General features: G+C 41.8%; 1 protein-coding gene across 1 annotated transcript; it reads right to left on the reverse strand.

Annotated features, from left to right (window-relative positions):
* Nucleotides 1–1,473: 1,473 nt before the first annotated feature.
* On the reverse strand, nt 1,474–14,944 carry LOC138952452 (peroxiredoxin-5, mitochondrial-like). The gene is made up of 6 exons (XM_070324127.1): nt 14,787–14,944; nt 7,918–8,046; nt 6,797–6,928; nt 4,070–4,108; nt 3,283–3,338; nt 1,474–2,510 (listed from the first exon to the last, which is right to left on the reverse strand). The coding sequence occupies exons 1-6, from the start codon at nt 14,886–14,888 to the stop codon at nt 2,405–2,407; spliced, it is 564 nt and encodes a 187-aa protein (XP_070180228.1). The 5' UTR covers nt 14,889–14,944; the 3' UTR covers nt 1,474–2,404.
* Between the last annotated feature and the right edge of the window lie 1,785 nt (nt 14,945–16,729).

Below are 16,729 nucleotides of genomic sequence, written 5' to 3' on the forward strand. Positions count from 1 at the left end.
CACTTTGATAACACAATTAAATGATTAAGAACACGTATGCATGAGTGAGTGTGTGCAGGTACGTGTACAAGCTGATGGTCTCAATAGACTAATTCCGGAAACAAGTCTGTAGGGTTTTTCTGATTTGTGGAAGAGTTGCTTTTTCTTGGAAACGCCGAGACGAGCTACACGTGGCATTGCAGGCCAATCACTTGCAAGCGTTGTGTCTCCACACTAGGTAGGTGATCTGTGCACTTGAAGGACACAATCACATCATCAATGCTGTTGAACGAAGGGTGTTATATTGAACCAACAGTGCAGAAAGCCCGGATAGGATCTAATTCTCACTGGGATGTCTGTCTTTCATACGATTTCACCATGTGTGCAGATCTGCTAGTGCCTTATCCCCCTTCATGTTTACACACAAGCACAAGACCAAGTACGCACCGAAAAGATACTGTAATCCATGTCCGAGTTTGGTGGGTTACAGAAACACGAAAATACCCAGCATGCTCTCCCCGAAAGCGGCGTATGGCTGCCTGAATGGCAGGGTAAAAACAGTCATACACGTAAAAACCCTCTCGCGCAAAAGCATGAGTGAATGCGGGAGTTTCAGCCCAAGGACGAAGAAGATAGAACCAACCATGTGAAGAGACATGCCTCTGGCTTGCAATGCACCTACAATGTCGCACACAGCTTGCCTCAGTGTTTCCAAGGAAATGCAACTCTTCCACAACCGATGAAAATCTAAGTTATTTCCAAACATCGTCTATGCGTTTGTCACATGAACTGACCAGTTTTCTTCTTGTATTTACCAACTTATATGAATTCCTTCATAGATCAGTCCATGTTTTTACATGGGATAAGAGGATCGTTCAAGTTGGAAACACCAAAAACCTACAGCATGGCTGCTTTTCGTGCAGATTAAAAAAAAAAAATGTTGCTAAAATTATTTTGTAATTGACATCTGTCAACTTATAAATACATTCAACAAAAACTTTGACCCTGCACAGAAAGAAACCAAGCTGTTGATGTTTGATATGTGTCCAAATGAAAGGGTGCTCTTATCCCATGTAAAAGGGGCGGGGATGTAGCTCAGTCGGTAGCGCGCTGGATTTGTATCCAGTTGGCCGCTGTCAGCTTGAGTTCGTCCCCACGTTCGGCGAGAGATTTATTTCTCAGAGTCAACTTTGTGTGCAGACTCTCCTCGGTGTCCGAACACCCCCGTGTGTACACGCAAGCACAAGACCAAGTGCGCACGAAAAATCCTGTAGTCCATGTTCAAACGGCGTATGGCTGCCTAAATGGCGGGGTAAAAAACGGTCATACACGTAAAATTCCACTCGTGCAAAAAACACGAGTGTACGTGGGAGTTTCAGCCCACGAACGCAGAAGAAGAAGATCCCATGTAAAAGCCTAGAACAATATGTGGTAGTTTACATGATGGTGTACACATAAAAGTCTTTAAACAACAAAACATGCACAGACTCGGTACTGGGTTACGCATCTTTTACTTCTGGCATCAAACTTGACAACAACAAATGTCTCCGGTGCCATTATGATCTTCTCATTGTCAGTTGCAATGACTCTAAAACATGATGTACAATAAATGACCAGATCTGTAAACCACAGCCTTGATTTGTGCGAACATACCTGGGAGATGCAACCTCCTTCAATATCCTGACAGACAACCTATTGCCACTTTGGAACCATAATGTATAACAAGTATTCAAGCACGATGTTATGAAATGAAACCATGAATGATGATTGCTACTCCTGTTTATAACATACATCACTTGCCAAAAGCAATCTCTTGTCTTTCATAATAAACCTCAAAGTTTTATGCAAAATGTAAAGCAAGCAATTTATGTTTATGGGACCAAATGCACTGGCAAGTAGAAAAACACTTTCAAGTGTATGGGGATAAAAATCCACTGACCTAGTGTCAGCATTCAGCTGAGCAAGTCACAATATTTTTTTCTTAACAACCAAAAACTCATTGGAAGCCTGGAATGAAATCTAGCAATTCATATTTTACAGTTTTATAAGTGATATAAATGCACAGATGTAAAAACATTTTTTTTTTAAAGTTATACAAAATTCTTTCAGATTTAGAAAGAATACTAGAAAACTAGACACAGAGCATTGGAGAGTACCTATGCATCACGCATCAATTAAGAAACAATCTTAGCATAATGCTCTGAGCAAAACTTTAAACCACAACTCAAACAATCTGATGTTTAAACAACAAACAGTTCTCGAACTCAAACAAGTCTCAAACTATTCAGGAGTATTGCTTCTATTTCTCACAACAGAACAGTCAGTTGACATGTAGTACAAGGCAGTTATAGTGAAGTCTCGAAAACTAGGCCCATACATATGAAGGGTTTTGTATAATTTTCGTAGGGACGGCTGGCAGGAAGCCTCACAGGAGTTTCATGACATCATCTGCTTTGCTGCAGGTCAAACCGGTTCCATCGGGTTCCACACTGATCCCCTTGACGACACCATCTTCAGCCACCAACACAAATCTGGAGAAAACACGACACAACATTCAATCAAATGCATCACATCTTCATCAGTCACGTAACTCTGGGCTCAACATTTGATTTTCAGCACAAGTAGACCAACACTTTTATTGTTGGTTAGATACCTCCCAACTTGTTTTAATACTTCTTCTGCGTTTGTGGGCTGAAACTCCCACATACACTTAGGTTTTTGCATGAGTCGATTTTTACGTGTATTACCCTGCCATAAGGCAGCCATACGCCGCTTTCGGAGGAAGCATGCTGGGTATTTTCGTGTTTCTATAACCCACCCAACTCTGACATGGATCTTTTTCGTGCGTACTTGGTCTTGTGCTAGCGTGTACACACGAAGGGGAAGAAGGCACTAGCAGGTCTGCACATAAGTTGACCTGGGAGATTGGAAAAATCTCCACTTTAACCCACCAGGCGCGGCCGGGATTCAAACCCGCGACCTTCTGCTTTGGAGGCCGGCGTCTTACCACCAAGTCATTGCGCCCGTCTCAGCAATTTTAAATAGAAAATGAGGTCTTAAAAAGAAGTAGTCTTAAAATGCAGGTAATGAACAGAACGTCTCAGAAAACAAAGTGTTAATTTAAAAGGGGGTAGGACTCAAAATCCGGGATTCACTCCGTACCAAAACATGAAGAGATATAGTTATGCAATCAAGAGTATCTGCCACAAGATGGTTATTGTCCAGTGTCATCTGACACTGATTCTACATACACAGGTCAAATGATAAGGTACGTATGCGAACCGATACGGTTTGTGAACTGACCGTTTGCTGCGAACATTGCCAAGCACTGCTGCGAGGTCCACTGATAAGTCTGCTTTCTGTGAACACAACAGATGGTAAATGTTATTTCCTTGCTATGGCAATACTTTATTAATCAGACATCTCATTCATACACTGGTACCTGAAATGTCAGACTTGTCGGATTTCAGTACACCTCCCACAAGAGGACACCTTGTGTTATCTATCAACTGTCCCAAAATATACCTGTCATGAGAGGACATCTGCATTGTATTAACACCTCTGTCTAGTCAAAAGGGTTTTCTCTCATTTTATTGTACAAGTTCAACTTTCTGTCTGAGGGTATTCAGGAGCTACCAATAAAATCAAGAAGATATGGGTATGCTTGACAAATATTGCTCCGATGCACTAAACTTTCCAAGAATATCTAAACGAAAACCTCATTTGTTTACAAGTTAACACCTTCCAAAATGTATGCACATAAGACATAATAGAACTGTTCAATTATCCAAAGAAAATGCACTCACACAAACTTGTTCTTTCTCTCCTACATAAAGAAAATGCACTCACACAAACTTGCTCTCCTTTCTCTCTCACCATACCTCACAACATAAACATCTCTTTTTATCATTATAACTCATAACTCATAACTCATAACTCATAACATTTTATTGATCCAACAAAGGAAATTAAATTGGTCATCAGCACATATAGGTCATTAATTAATAATTATAAATGAATAAGAGAAGAAAATTCATAAAACCCATGATAACAACATGATGTACACTGTAGCTTATCCTGGTAAACACACCTTTGCAAACTCTGCACATGTGTCAGCCAAAAACCTCACCTATGAACAGAAAAAGAAAAATTAATTCACAAACAGTTCTGCCAGCAACCCTAGGGTGTGCAAATCTATTACCTGCCTTGCAAGCAATTTATATATGGGTCGTTTTAAAAAAAAAGTCGCCAAATGGGTCCAACTTTTTTCGAAAAATGAAGTTTGTAAAATTGTTATTTTGATTTTAGGTCTGGAATCTGCATTCATTTATTAGTTAAAAACTGAAGTAAGCCACCTTAATGACGAGTATTAAGAACAATATCTTCAAAATGCGAGAGCTACTGGTGACGCGTTTTACAAAAAATGTTGTATGCGTGGAAGTATACATGATGTGTGCAATTAGCGTGTATTCTGCTTATTACTTGACACTGTCTTCATTTATGTGGCTGCATGCTGCCCCTGAATGTAGTTGAATGTAAAATGTCAAATAAGCATATCTTTTCTTTAAAATGTCACCCAATCTTTTCTCTGCCTAGTTCGTTAGGGGGATATTGCGCGCCCTAGAACTTGTCTCTCAAGGAACATGGGACGCATTCTTACGATACAAAATAAAAATCGCTTTCTCCGGGATGAACGGAGAAGAAACATTCTGAAAAGACATTTGAAAGCCCGCAGATAAACTATAGCGACAGGCAAATAATTGTCTACTGCTGCCAAAGACGCTTTTATATTTGAAGCAATAACAACGTCACGAAGCTATTCGGAGTTCCGTGGTGAACGGGAACACTCATTCACTGATCCTGTCATAACAATAGTCAGATTCAGAAAACAAAACCAATAAGACTTACAGTTATTCAGCTGCTAGTTGCGATTGATGTTTTCGCAGCAATGTTAGGTGCTGACCAGAGAAATCAGCTTAAAATCTCGACGAAAACGACTACTTGCGACAGAGCAAAGTATGTTCTCTTTCATAATAGAGGATAAGCTTATATTTGACCGTCGCGCAGACAATAAGATAGATCTAAAACTGATCAGATCTGTAAAAAAAAAGTACCCACTGTGTAACCCAATTCAGTATGGAAATCCAAAGATGTGTCACTGAAATATGCAGTTTAAAACATGACCTATACACAAGTACGTGTTCAGTGCGTACAGTGGAAACTGGCCCCAGAAACATAACAGCAAGGACCGTAACAGCAAGAACATTTTGGGTGTTTTTTTGTGTCGCAATTTCCAAAGCGACGTCGCTTTGAAATAAACTTGTGTGATTCTTGATCTGGATCAAAATCTCTACAAACTGTGAAATTTTCAAAGTTTGAATCGAACTCTTTCAATTTGAAAGTACCGTAACAGCAAGGACAAAATTTTGAGGGACGTCTCACCTTAGTTGAAAGGCAGCAATATTTTGATGTTTTTCATGTCGTCTGCAACTGTATATATGTAGTTAATCAATTGATGAAAGAATTGTCTTTCTTTAGGTCTAATTAGATCTGAGTTTGGCGATCCACATTTTTTAGTGTTATCAATTTTCTTCAGTCATAACAGCAAGGACATTTTTTGTGGGACAAAAGTTTTTTTTCGTATTATGCACCCCTAACACCATCTTTCTTTATTTGGTGTTTAACGTCGTTTTCAACCACGAAGGTTATATCGCGACGGTGAAAGGGGGGGAGATGGGATAGAGCCACTTGTTAATTGTTTCTTGTTCACAAAAGCACTAATCAAAAAATTGCTCCAGGGGCTTGCAACGTAGTACAAACCCCTAACACCAAGTTTTGATAAAATTTTTATCTTTAGCAAAAAGAAACCAATAAAGACTATTATGTGACCAAATTTCATGACTATCCGATACTGAAAAACAGAAAAAAATAGATCTAAAAGACTGGTAAGCGACCGTGAGACACTCGTTTTTCGGCACCCTTGCGTCAGATAACTCACGCTCTACAAACCATATTAACATAAAATTGTATTTTTGATACAGGAAGTTAATGACCCTTGGACAACGAACAAAATGATACAAAATGTTGTCTAGTTTGTTTTAAGATGCGACGACTGTGCAGAGCCAAAGTCCGGGGACAGCTTTCGCGACATTTTTTGAAAACGACCCATATGGTTCTCATTGAAAATGAATGGCCCTGCATTGTTAGATACTCGCTACCAACGTCTTCTGAATTAGGATCTGCCTGGTGGACTTGCTTGGTGTGTTTTTTTCTAGCATGAAGTGCCTCTCCTTTATGCGTGCAAAGAGTGGCGGACACAAAACAGAAAAGCACCACTGGTGAAAGCAAATGTTGATATATATTATGTAAAAGACAAAAAGGAGCTGTTTGTCTGCATGTAAATTACTAAATACACCAAACTGTTTTTTGCAAAGTATGCCAATTAACTTTCCTTTTTAAGTCAATGATTCAACCTCTTGTCATCTCACAGTGTATAAAAAAAACTGAGGTCATAAACTGCATGATTAACAAGGCATACAAAACCCTCAGGTACAAAAACCCTCAGGTATAACTTGGTATAATTGCAATAGGTGTAACTAAACAGGATACATAAACGCTTTAACTGCAGCGCAGGTACCAGACATGCTTGCAGGCAGGTATTAATTTTTTTTTCCTGTAACAGGAGTGAGTGGGGGTTGAGGAGGTCTGCAGGTGTTCAGAAAAGCAGTGAGGCCATCTGGTTGGATTGTAGTGTGGACTGTCTGAAGAAGTTGGAGGGGGGGGGGGGGGGGGGTGGGGGGGGAGGGGGGAGACTTACTTTGTCACCAGCGCCCAGGTCTTTCCCCCATGCTTCCATGACAAAAGGGTCGTTAACAGAGACACACACGATGCTGTTCACACCCTTCCCTTTCAGAGCATCTGCATTCTTTATGAAAGATGGGGCATGATCCTGTAAAAAGAAAAAGTATACAAAAATACAATCATGCGATTAAAAAACAATAATAAATCAACCCAAACCGAAACCAGAAAAAAAATAGCAACAGCTTAATTATGGCAAAACAGACCTCTTTTAACAAGCAGTAGTAAAGTCTGATGATAATTCCACAAGCCTATAAAAAGGGCCAAAAACGCAGTAAACCAACAAATGGACATTGAACAATTCATTTTAACACATTGTCAACATGTTAGCAATAATGTTTTCGCCTATTATAACCATTCATGAAAAAAAAACTCATAAACAATTGTTCTCATAAACAATTGTTCAGAGAAAACATGGAATTAACACAAAATTGGTGTTGATTTATGTGTGTTTAAATCGATTGATTAAAAAGAGGGAGCTGCAATGGGGAAGGGAGAGACAAAAGAGATAGAAACATACGGACGTGCGTTTTATCTTCATTGAAACCCTTCCAGTTCAACTATCAGAAGCGCAACAGCTGCCAACAACAGAAACCAGCCAACTTGCACAACAGCATTGCATTCCCTTCTAACAATGAAGGAGTGTCTGCATACAAAAAACATTGTTTTACAGTAGGGGTAACGCGATCCCATGGCATGCCACTGCTGTCTTTGCAATATTTCGGGGCTCTACACCCCCCGGCAAGATTACAACAACCAAAGTCATTTAAACTACCGGGTAACTACACAGTGAGAGCTAACTTTATGTCTTCCTCAGGAGTGACAAAGGAGTGCAGACCAAACCGTACCAGGCATATGACCAGCTCATTTACAACAGGAACAACCCGACACACCTTTTTTGGTCAGATATGCCAAATAAATCTTGGGACACAATATTACCTCACAAATCTGTAAACACTAATACATGTTTGTAAAATAATAGTCCAATAATTATATATATTTTACATAAACAAATCTAACAAACTTGAAATACGCCTGGAATCTATTCATTAATTACAGAAGAAAAAGACTTCCGCTCACTTTGCTACATGTAGGAGTGAAGGCTCCTGGAACACCAAAGATGACGACCTTGCCCTTCAGGTCAGCAGTGTTGACCTTGTTACCAGGGTTACCCTCAAAAAGGTCAACAGCAGGCAGCTTATCCCCAGCCTAAAGCAAAAAAACACAGAAAGTAATTCAAAATGCCTGAACCTCCACTGGATCATGCTTTGGATTACAGTGGACCGCCCCCTTTTTAGACCTCCCCCTGTTTTATACGTGTTCATAACATCTGTAAATCTACCTCCATTTTAAGACTCCCTTCTTTATAAAACCTGATTTTCTCAGATTTTTAGGTCTCAAAAGGTGGGTTCCACTGTACATATAACAAGTCGCGTAAGGCGAAATAACATTTAGTCAAGCTGTCGAACTCACAGAATGAAACTGAACGCACTGCTTTTTTCACCAAGACCACATACTCGTAGTTTTGTCAGTCCACCGCTCGTGGCAAAGGCAGTGAAATCGACAAGCCATGCAGAATAGTGCAGTAGTGGTCGCGCTGAGCAGGATAACACACTTTTCTGTATGTCTATTCTTTTTAGCTTACTGAGTTTGTTTTTAATCCAAACATATCATATCTATATGTTTTTGGAATCAGGGACCGACAAGGAATAAGATGAAATTGTTTTTAAATCGATTTCGGAAAATTAATTTTAATCATAATTTTCATATTTTTAATTTTCAGAGCTTGTTTGTAATCCAAATATAACATATATGTATTATGTTTTTGGATTCAGAAAATGACGAAGAATAAGATGAAATTATTTTTGGATTGTTTAATAAAAAAATAATTTTAAATTTTACAAGTTTCCGATTTTTGATGACCAAACTCATTCATTAGTTTTTAAGCCACCAAGCTGAAATGCAATACCAAAGTCCGGCCTTCGTCGAAGATTGCTTTGCCAAAATTTCAATCAATTTGATTGAAAAATGAGGGCGTGACAGTGCCGCCTCAACTTTTACAAAAAGCCAGATATGATGTCAAAGGTATTTATCGAAAAAATGAAAAAAACGTCCGGGGATATCATTCCCAGGAACTCTCATGTCAAATTTCATTAAGATCGGTCCAGTAAGTTTAGTCTGAATCGCTCTACACACACACACGCACAGACAGACAGACACACACACATACACCACGACCCTCGTCTCGATTCCCCCTCTATGTTGAACCATTTAGTCAAAACTTGACTAAATGTAATTTTCCCGTTTGTATACATACTAACAGGAAGATGCAGGTATTGTACGACCCATACTTCTTAAATAGAATTCAACGTTAAAAAGTATGGGTCAGACATGACCCACGTCATCAGATTAAGGATAAACACAAATAAAATGTCCTCTCATAATTATAATGAAATATCATAGATCGGGCATGGCCCACACTAACGGATTTAGGATAAACACAAATAAAATTTCCCCTCAAATAATTAAATAGCATGTCTGTTGGATACGACCCACACTGTCAGATTATGGATAATCAAAGAGAAATGTTCCTCCCAAATATAATAAGGGTTGCCCACGACCCTCACCATCCAGACTGTATAGTTCAAATCACATCACTGTTAAGTGCTACTTGACTTGAGTGATGCAAGAGAGATTACAAAGGTCAGCTTGTTACCTAAGCTTGGTGAGTCATTGCACTGATGGATTATTTCCTGTTCCACATATTTCATCTCAGCACTTTAAAGGATAGTGGGTCCCACTGGTAATACCTGATTATATGTGTAACCGAGTGCCGAAACACAACAATCACCTTTGGAGGCGACGTCCAATCGAACAGGATTGAGAATTTTAGAGCTAATTTCTTAGCCCTATAAAAACTTTGTTTTGGTTACGCAAAGGAAACCAAGAACATACAGGAAAATATGATAAAATCATTTATTTAACGTGACTCTGTAAAAACATTGGCGACATTTGTCTTAGATTAACAAGAAGAGCAAACGCTCGATCGAGTCACTTTCGCAGTTCTGAATATAATATGAGGCATCAGATGGACAGGAAGAAATTGCTATTCACAACACAATGAGTCACGTTCACATAAAATTTGAGCCCGGTCACTTTTATAGTTTCCGAGAAAAGCCCAACGTTAAGTTGTGTGTTGCCGAACAGAAAAGGCTAGTTATCTCCCTTGTTTTTCTGATAACGTTCGTAAAAGGCTACAGATGTAAATACTTTGATGTAAAGAATAATCCTACAAAGTTTCAATCACATCCGATGAACTTTGTCAAAGATATAAAATGTCTAATTTTTCCTTTGACGCTGACCTGTGACCTTGAAAAAGGTCAAAGGTCAACGAAACCATCATTAAAGTGTAGAGGTCATTGGAGGTCACGACTAAACAAAATATGAGCCCGATCGCTTTGATAGTTTCCGAGAAAAGATATAAAATGTCTAATTTTTCCTTTGACGCTGACCTGTGACCTTGAAAAAGGTCAAAGGTCAACGAAACCATCGTTAAAGTGTAGAGGTCATTGGAGGTCACGACTAAACAAAATATGAGCCCGATCGCTTTGATAGTTTCCGAGAAAAGTCCAACGTTAAGGTGGTGTCTACGGACGGCCGGCCGGCCGGCCGGCCGGACAGACTAACACTGACCGATTACATAGAGTCACTTTTTCTCAAGTGACTCAAAAACACACACAGGCGCGCACACAAACTTTCCCTTTATGTACAGTGGTTCACCACCCTCCCACCCCCCGCACACTCTCGCTCATCTTATTAAAAGTGGTAATAAGAGATACTTGGATATGTTTGTTTGTTTGTTTATTTGTTGCTTAACGTCCAGCCGACTACGCAGAGCCATATCAGGACGAGGAAGGGGGGGATGAAGGGGGCCACTTGTCAAGCGATTCCTGTTTACAAATGCACTAACCCATTACTTGTGTCCCAGCAGGCTTTAGTAAAACTAAATTAATACCTACTGGAAGATTACCAGTTTCCAGTATGTTAAAATAGGCTTAACCTATCTACTGCTGGACTTACATCAGAACACTAACAGATTAAACTATACATGAATCGCGAGACAAGTGGCAAGAGAAGAGATTTTTGGAAAAAATACAGGTGAATGAGCAAGAAGGCAGAAAAAAGAAAAGAATTCATGAAGAAAAAGAGAGCATGACAGGAAAGAGGAACCAAAAATCTACCTAACAGCAAACTAGAAAGCTCCTGCGGTTCCAAAAACAGGAGGGACCTTTAATTTCATAACCGCAGTGCCCCACTGTGGGAATACTTGGATATAAAAGGGTAAACTTAAAGGTTCTGATAAAAATATAAAGTAGCTATGAGAAGCAATGGCGTTAGTTGCAGTAATGTCTCTTCATATCCAGGGACCAAGTGGGTGCGTGTGCACAAGTCTAGCGATAAGTTTGGGACCTTGCCACCCAAGGTCTTTATTAAAACTTAAAAGATAGCTTAATTTTTCATTTGGGGTATTTGGCAGGATATTTCTATTCGAGTTTATAAACTGAGTCAAGGGTTGAAAGTGGCATGAGTTCAAATCACACTCGAAAGTCAAATGAGCAATGCTGAGGAAAACAGCAGCCACCGGACCCCATCACAAACAGAACTCTACAATCCACAGGTGTATAGCCGTGAGCTATAAATAGCTCACACTCAAGGCCAACAACTCTGCAGAGCCTGCTGTGAAGGGCGACAGTAGTCTCCCTGTCACAAATATGCCCATGGTGCCAATAAAATCATGGATGTCTGTTCCACATGTGGGAATCTTTTAGGCAAGGTGCAGCAGTAAAACACCTGATTATAGGCCCAGACTTCAAATACATAGGTCATGTTTGGAAAAACAACAACACCTAACAAATATTCAAACCTGTTTTACAGCCCCTTACATGTTTTCCGCATGTTTTCTTTGTGTTCATTCATGATTTGTGTGTTAATTAGGTGCGCGCACACAAAACATAATGTGTACATGTGTGTGCAGTGTGTGTGTGTACATGTACCTATGAACATATATGTGCGGCATAAGTGTGTGTGTGTGTATGTGTGAGAATAGACCTTTTCCGTATCTGAGCAGCTCTCGCGAGATATCCGCAAGACACGCTCTTAGTTATGCTTCGAATGTAGCGAGAACTTTGAACCGCCTCGGCTTTCGAAGCTCGCGCGAGATAGCTGTATCACATGCTTTGATCTGAAGTATACGAGAGCTTGGAAAACAGAAGATTGCTTCCCTCACTGTGACCGACCTCCAGCTGGATGACGCAACTGTTCCATTCTCCCCTGCTGTCAAGAGCCTTGGCGCTTGGCGTCTTTCTCGACTCCACTCTCTCCATGCAGACACACATTTCCTTCATCATCAAGACTTGCTTTTTCCACCTACGACGCATCGCCTCCATCCGTAGCTACCTCACCCACGACGCCTGTGTCAAGCTGGTTGTCTCCCTCATCTTCAGTCGTCTGGACTACTGCAACTCCCTTCTGGCTGACCTCCCCGCCTCATCCATTCATGGCCTACGAGTCCAGAACACTGCTGCCAGGCTGACGTTGAGGAAGACGAAGCGAGACCACATCACCCCCCTACTTCGCTCCTTGCACTGGCTCCCTGTCAACACCCGAATCTCCTACAAACTGTCCACTCTGGTCCACAAGTGTCTCAACGACTCTGCTCCCGAGTACCTTCAATCCTCCCTGGACCTGTACACCCAGCCCTCCGACCGTCCCCTTCGTTCTGCTGCTGACCCACTCCGCCTTCACATCCCTCGCTCGAAACTCGCATCTGCTGGTCAGCGTGCATTCCCCTCCGCGGGCCCCTCTGTCTGGAACTCCCTGCCGCTTGAGCTTCGCCAGAGCCCCTCTCTTGACGCGTTCAAGAGTAGGTTGAAGACATTCTTGTGCTGTGCTCTGTGAGAGGTGTTTTCTTTGTGTTTAATATTATTTTGTTTGGACCTAGCTATTGATGTGTATATTGTTGTTAAACAGTTGTTTGTTGTATGTTTATCAGGGTTTGCTAGTGTGTGACAGGTACGTTCGTGTCCGCTTGCTATAGCCTTGATTTGTAGTTCTGCTGTTTGATTCACACACTGCACGTGATAATTATGAAGTCAGACCACAGCACAACACAGATTCTACACACAGTGACACATCACACAGATGAAATCACAGTACACACTCCATACACATGTATCTGTTTCAGACTCTTGCAATGGCTCCGCTAAAAGACAGCCCACCCTTGGTCTTGATCTTGATCTTGATGGTTACGCTGCTGGGTACCAGAAGACTGGCATAAATGCAGCGGGGGAGAGTGCGGCAGCCTAATGGTGGTGGGCGACTGCTAGCTTGGCTTTAAAAGATGCCAATGCTTTTGGAGGTTACAATATTGTCCTCAAGTAGATTCCAGTCTTGTGCCGTCTTCACAAAAAAGGAGTTCCTAAACTGATCAGTGCGGCCTTGGGGCACTGAATAGGGTCTAGAATTGTTTCTTGAATACTGTGAGACGATGTTGGATGTGTGATGGTCAGTGTCTCACTGGCCTGATTTTACGGCCTTGCTTCTGCTCAGTTAAGAACTGGTGTGATGGTAGTGCCGGTACCAGCCCCTCAACCACCCTATAGAAGAAAGTCAGACGGAGATGTTGACGTCACTGTTGCAGAGGTTGGAGTCCAGTTTTCTCTAGGAGTCTGGTGACGCTGCCGGGGGTCGACGACCTGAAGTCGCCTGTGATAAACCTCGAGGCTTTGCGTTGTACGCGTTCGATGCAGTCAATGTCTTTCTTCAGGTAGGGGTCCCAGACAACCGCCCCATACTCCAGGAGGGGACGCACAAGGGAGAGGTAGGCCTGCTGATGGCAACGAGGCGGGCAGCGTTGGAGGTTGCGGCGGAGAAAGCCAAGGGTGCAGTTTGCTTTTTTAGTGATAGAAGAAATGTGGGGGCTCCATTTCATGTCGTCTGAGAGGAGAATGCCAAGGTAGGGTGTGGATCTAACGTTTTGGAGGATGCTGTTGTCCAGTTGGTAATAGAAGTCAGAGGATTTGTTTATACTGAGGATATAGCATTTAGAGGCGTTGAAGCGCATGCCCCAGGTAACCGCCCACTCTTCGAGGTGTCTGAGGTCTTGTTGCAGGGATTGGTGATCCGTGAAGGAGTTTATTTCCCTATAGAGCAGGCAGTCGTCGGCGAACAAGCGGACGTGGGACGATACGGAGGCTGGCAGGTCAATAATATGGACAAGGAAGAGTAGTGGGCCGAGCACCGTCCCCTGCGGGACGCCAGAGTCTACTGTAGTTGATTCGGATGAAGTACCCTCGAGCACAACTTTCATGGAGCGCTTAGTGAGGAAGGACGTGAGCAAGTTGAGTAGGGGGCCGTTTATGCCATAACAGCAGAGTTTGTGGAGAAGGTGGGGGTGGGGAACAGTGTCGAACGCTTTAGAAAAATCAAGCACAGCGACATCTACTTGTTTTCTTTGGTCGAAGGTGGTCAAGAGGTCGTGGGTTGTGGTGAGAAGTTGGGTTTCACACGAGAATCCAGAACGGAAACCATGGTTTAGATGCGTGAGGATGTTATGCGAGTCGAGATCTGTGAAGATGTGGCGGCATGTGTTCTAAGAGTTTGCAAGGGATGGAAGTGAGGGAGATGGTGTGGCTGTGGAGGCTGCTGGCAGGACACAGCCAAAGACCCGACAGTCAATAATAGAACAGAGACGCACTTGACTTGAGCGCATTCTCTCTTTATTCATTTCTTTCTTCAAGACAATCATTCGACCTTGAACAATAACAGTAACACCGTTGGGTTCTAAAAGAGGAACTAAAAGAGGAAGTGCAGTGTAGAACTATAAATGGATGACAGAACTGAAATGCCTAAAAATTACTTTAAAGTAACTCAACAAATTTGACACCTACCTTCAGCGGCATGTTTAGAGTTTTGGATGTCGAGATAAGGCGAACAGTCCCGTGTCGGCGAAAGGGAGCAAGTGACCGAACGAGGACTCTGCCTGCCTGCATGGTTGAATCAGTTCGTGTATTTCCGTCAATGATCGGCAATCTCCGGAACTATGTCAGAGTCCGGCCTGACGAATGACTACGCGACCCCGCGCGGCCTCAAACTAAAGCATTTACATGTTGTTCTAGTATCTTCACAGTATTTTTTTTCAAGTTGTACCAAGTTTCAAGCCATATAAATTAAGTAGAAGTGCAATGCCAAGGCACTGCATGCCCCCCGCGAAGGACAAATCCGCTCTCTCTCTCCCTCTTAGAACCAATTGGCCTATCTTGGGACAGGTAGAGTTGATATGCTTTATGGGGGGACAGGACCGTGGACAGACATGCAAACAGAGAACACATATGATCGTGTTATAGATCTGGAAGTCTGTTGTTGCGATATTTCAAAATGGGGATGGAAGTAAAGATTTTGTTGGGGTTGTTGCCATAGTGTACGCGCAATATAGTTGGAGTGGAGCGGTTTTGTAGGCTTATTTGCTTTTTATTTATGTAAAATATTTTTCAAACTTTTGGATAATGCCAAAATAATGTAATAAATAACTGGCTGAATAAGTAAATAAATACGTAACTAGAAACATAAAAAAAAAAAATAATTATTAGCCAAATAAGAATATTAAATATAACTTGCTAAAATAATATATCAGAATGGGGAACTTAAGTTCAGGTAGGAGGAGGGCGGTGTATTATATGTGATTTAGCCTTGTTTGAATAGAGCTATATGATAGGTGTTGTAGGCGCTTTGGTTGTTGGGCGTGGGGGGGGGGGGGGGGGGTCAGTGGGAGAGAGGGTTGAGGGGGGAAGGGGGAGAGGGGATGAAGTTTTCAAAACAGATGTCCTATTTCAGCCTTATGTATTGAGAGACACAGGGTGTATGCTGGCTTCCATTGAAGCGTGCAATGTTTATCTAAAAACTCATGGGGTTTCAGTTTGTGTTCGTTGACAAGGGTGTGTAGGTTGCGGAAATCTTGTTGGAGTAATTGGCAGCGGTCAAAGAGGTGTAAAAAAGATATTAGCTTTCCACATTCACAGAGACGGAGAAAGAACTTGTGAGCGCATCCATCCGTGCGAATTCTGCGAAGTATTTTAAGGAGGGGGGTGGGGAGTGTAGGCCTGTTTTGTTTTGTTTGTCGGGGCAGAATAAGCCAACCATGGGCATCGCCTTCTGTTTTTAATTCTGTTTCCCAGTGACGCCAGGCAACTTTGGCCATTTTGTGTTTTGCTTCCGTCTTTGCAGTTGTTAATTTGAGGTCATGAAATTCTGCTCGGTCTGTGACAGACTCTTTTGCTGCTCTGTCAGCCATATCATTGCCTCTGATCCATGTGTGTGAGGGGATGTACATAAGGGTCAGTTCTGTTCCAGAGGCAATGATCTGGTGAGAGAGGAACAATATTTCCGTCTGAAGCTCTTCCCGGTTTCTGGAACCATTTTGGAGAGCAGTCAAAGCTGATTTTGAGTCGGAGAGAATCACGACTCTTGTTGGGGGTCAGGGAGGTCATTGATATAGTGGCATGCTCTTAAGATGGCGTACATTTCTGCAGTGAAAATGGACACATCCTGGTTGACTTGAATTTTTTTAGTTATTTTGAGGTCAGGGATGACAAAAGCACAGCCGGCTTGGCCATCATTTTGTTTTGAGCCGTCAGTAAATATTTGTAGGTGATCTTTGTAACTGTTTGAGATTATTTCTCTTACTATTGATGAGACAAGCATTGGGTTATCTTTCTTTGTTATACCCAGATCATGATCAGGGATGATAATGGGGGACTCCATGAACCAAAAGGGGAAGGGGTTAATGGGAATTTGGGCCATCCTACCTGGGTTCACCCCACTTTCTTGAAATATC

Source organism: Littorina saxatilis, linkage group LG17 (assembly GCF_037325665.1).
Source record: "Littorina saxatilis isolate snail1 linkage group LG17, US_GU_Lsax_2.0, whole genome shotgun sequence".
In the NCBI taxonomy this organism is placed as follows: Eukaryota; Metazoa; Mollusca; class Gastropoda; order Littorinimorpha; family Littorinidae; genus Littorina; species Littorina saxatilis.

What these genes read in the sequence shown, in the direction of transcription:
- LOC138952452 (XM_070324127.1), bottom strand. Translation starts at nt 14,888, where the DNA reads ATGCAGGCAGGCAGAGTCCTCGTTCGGTCACTTGCTCCCTTTCGCCGA. An exon ending in CTCTAAACATGCCGCTGAAG is followed by an intron (nt 8,047 to 14,786) that starts GTAGGTGTCAAA and finishes TTTTTGCTTTAG; the next exon opens with GCTGGGGATAAGCTGCCTGC. An exon ending in TCACTCCTACATGTAGCAAA is followed by an intron (nt 6,929 to 7,917) that starts GTGAGCGGAAGT and finishes TTCTTTTTACAG; the next exon opens with GATCATGCCCCATCTTTCAT.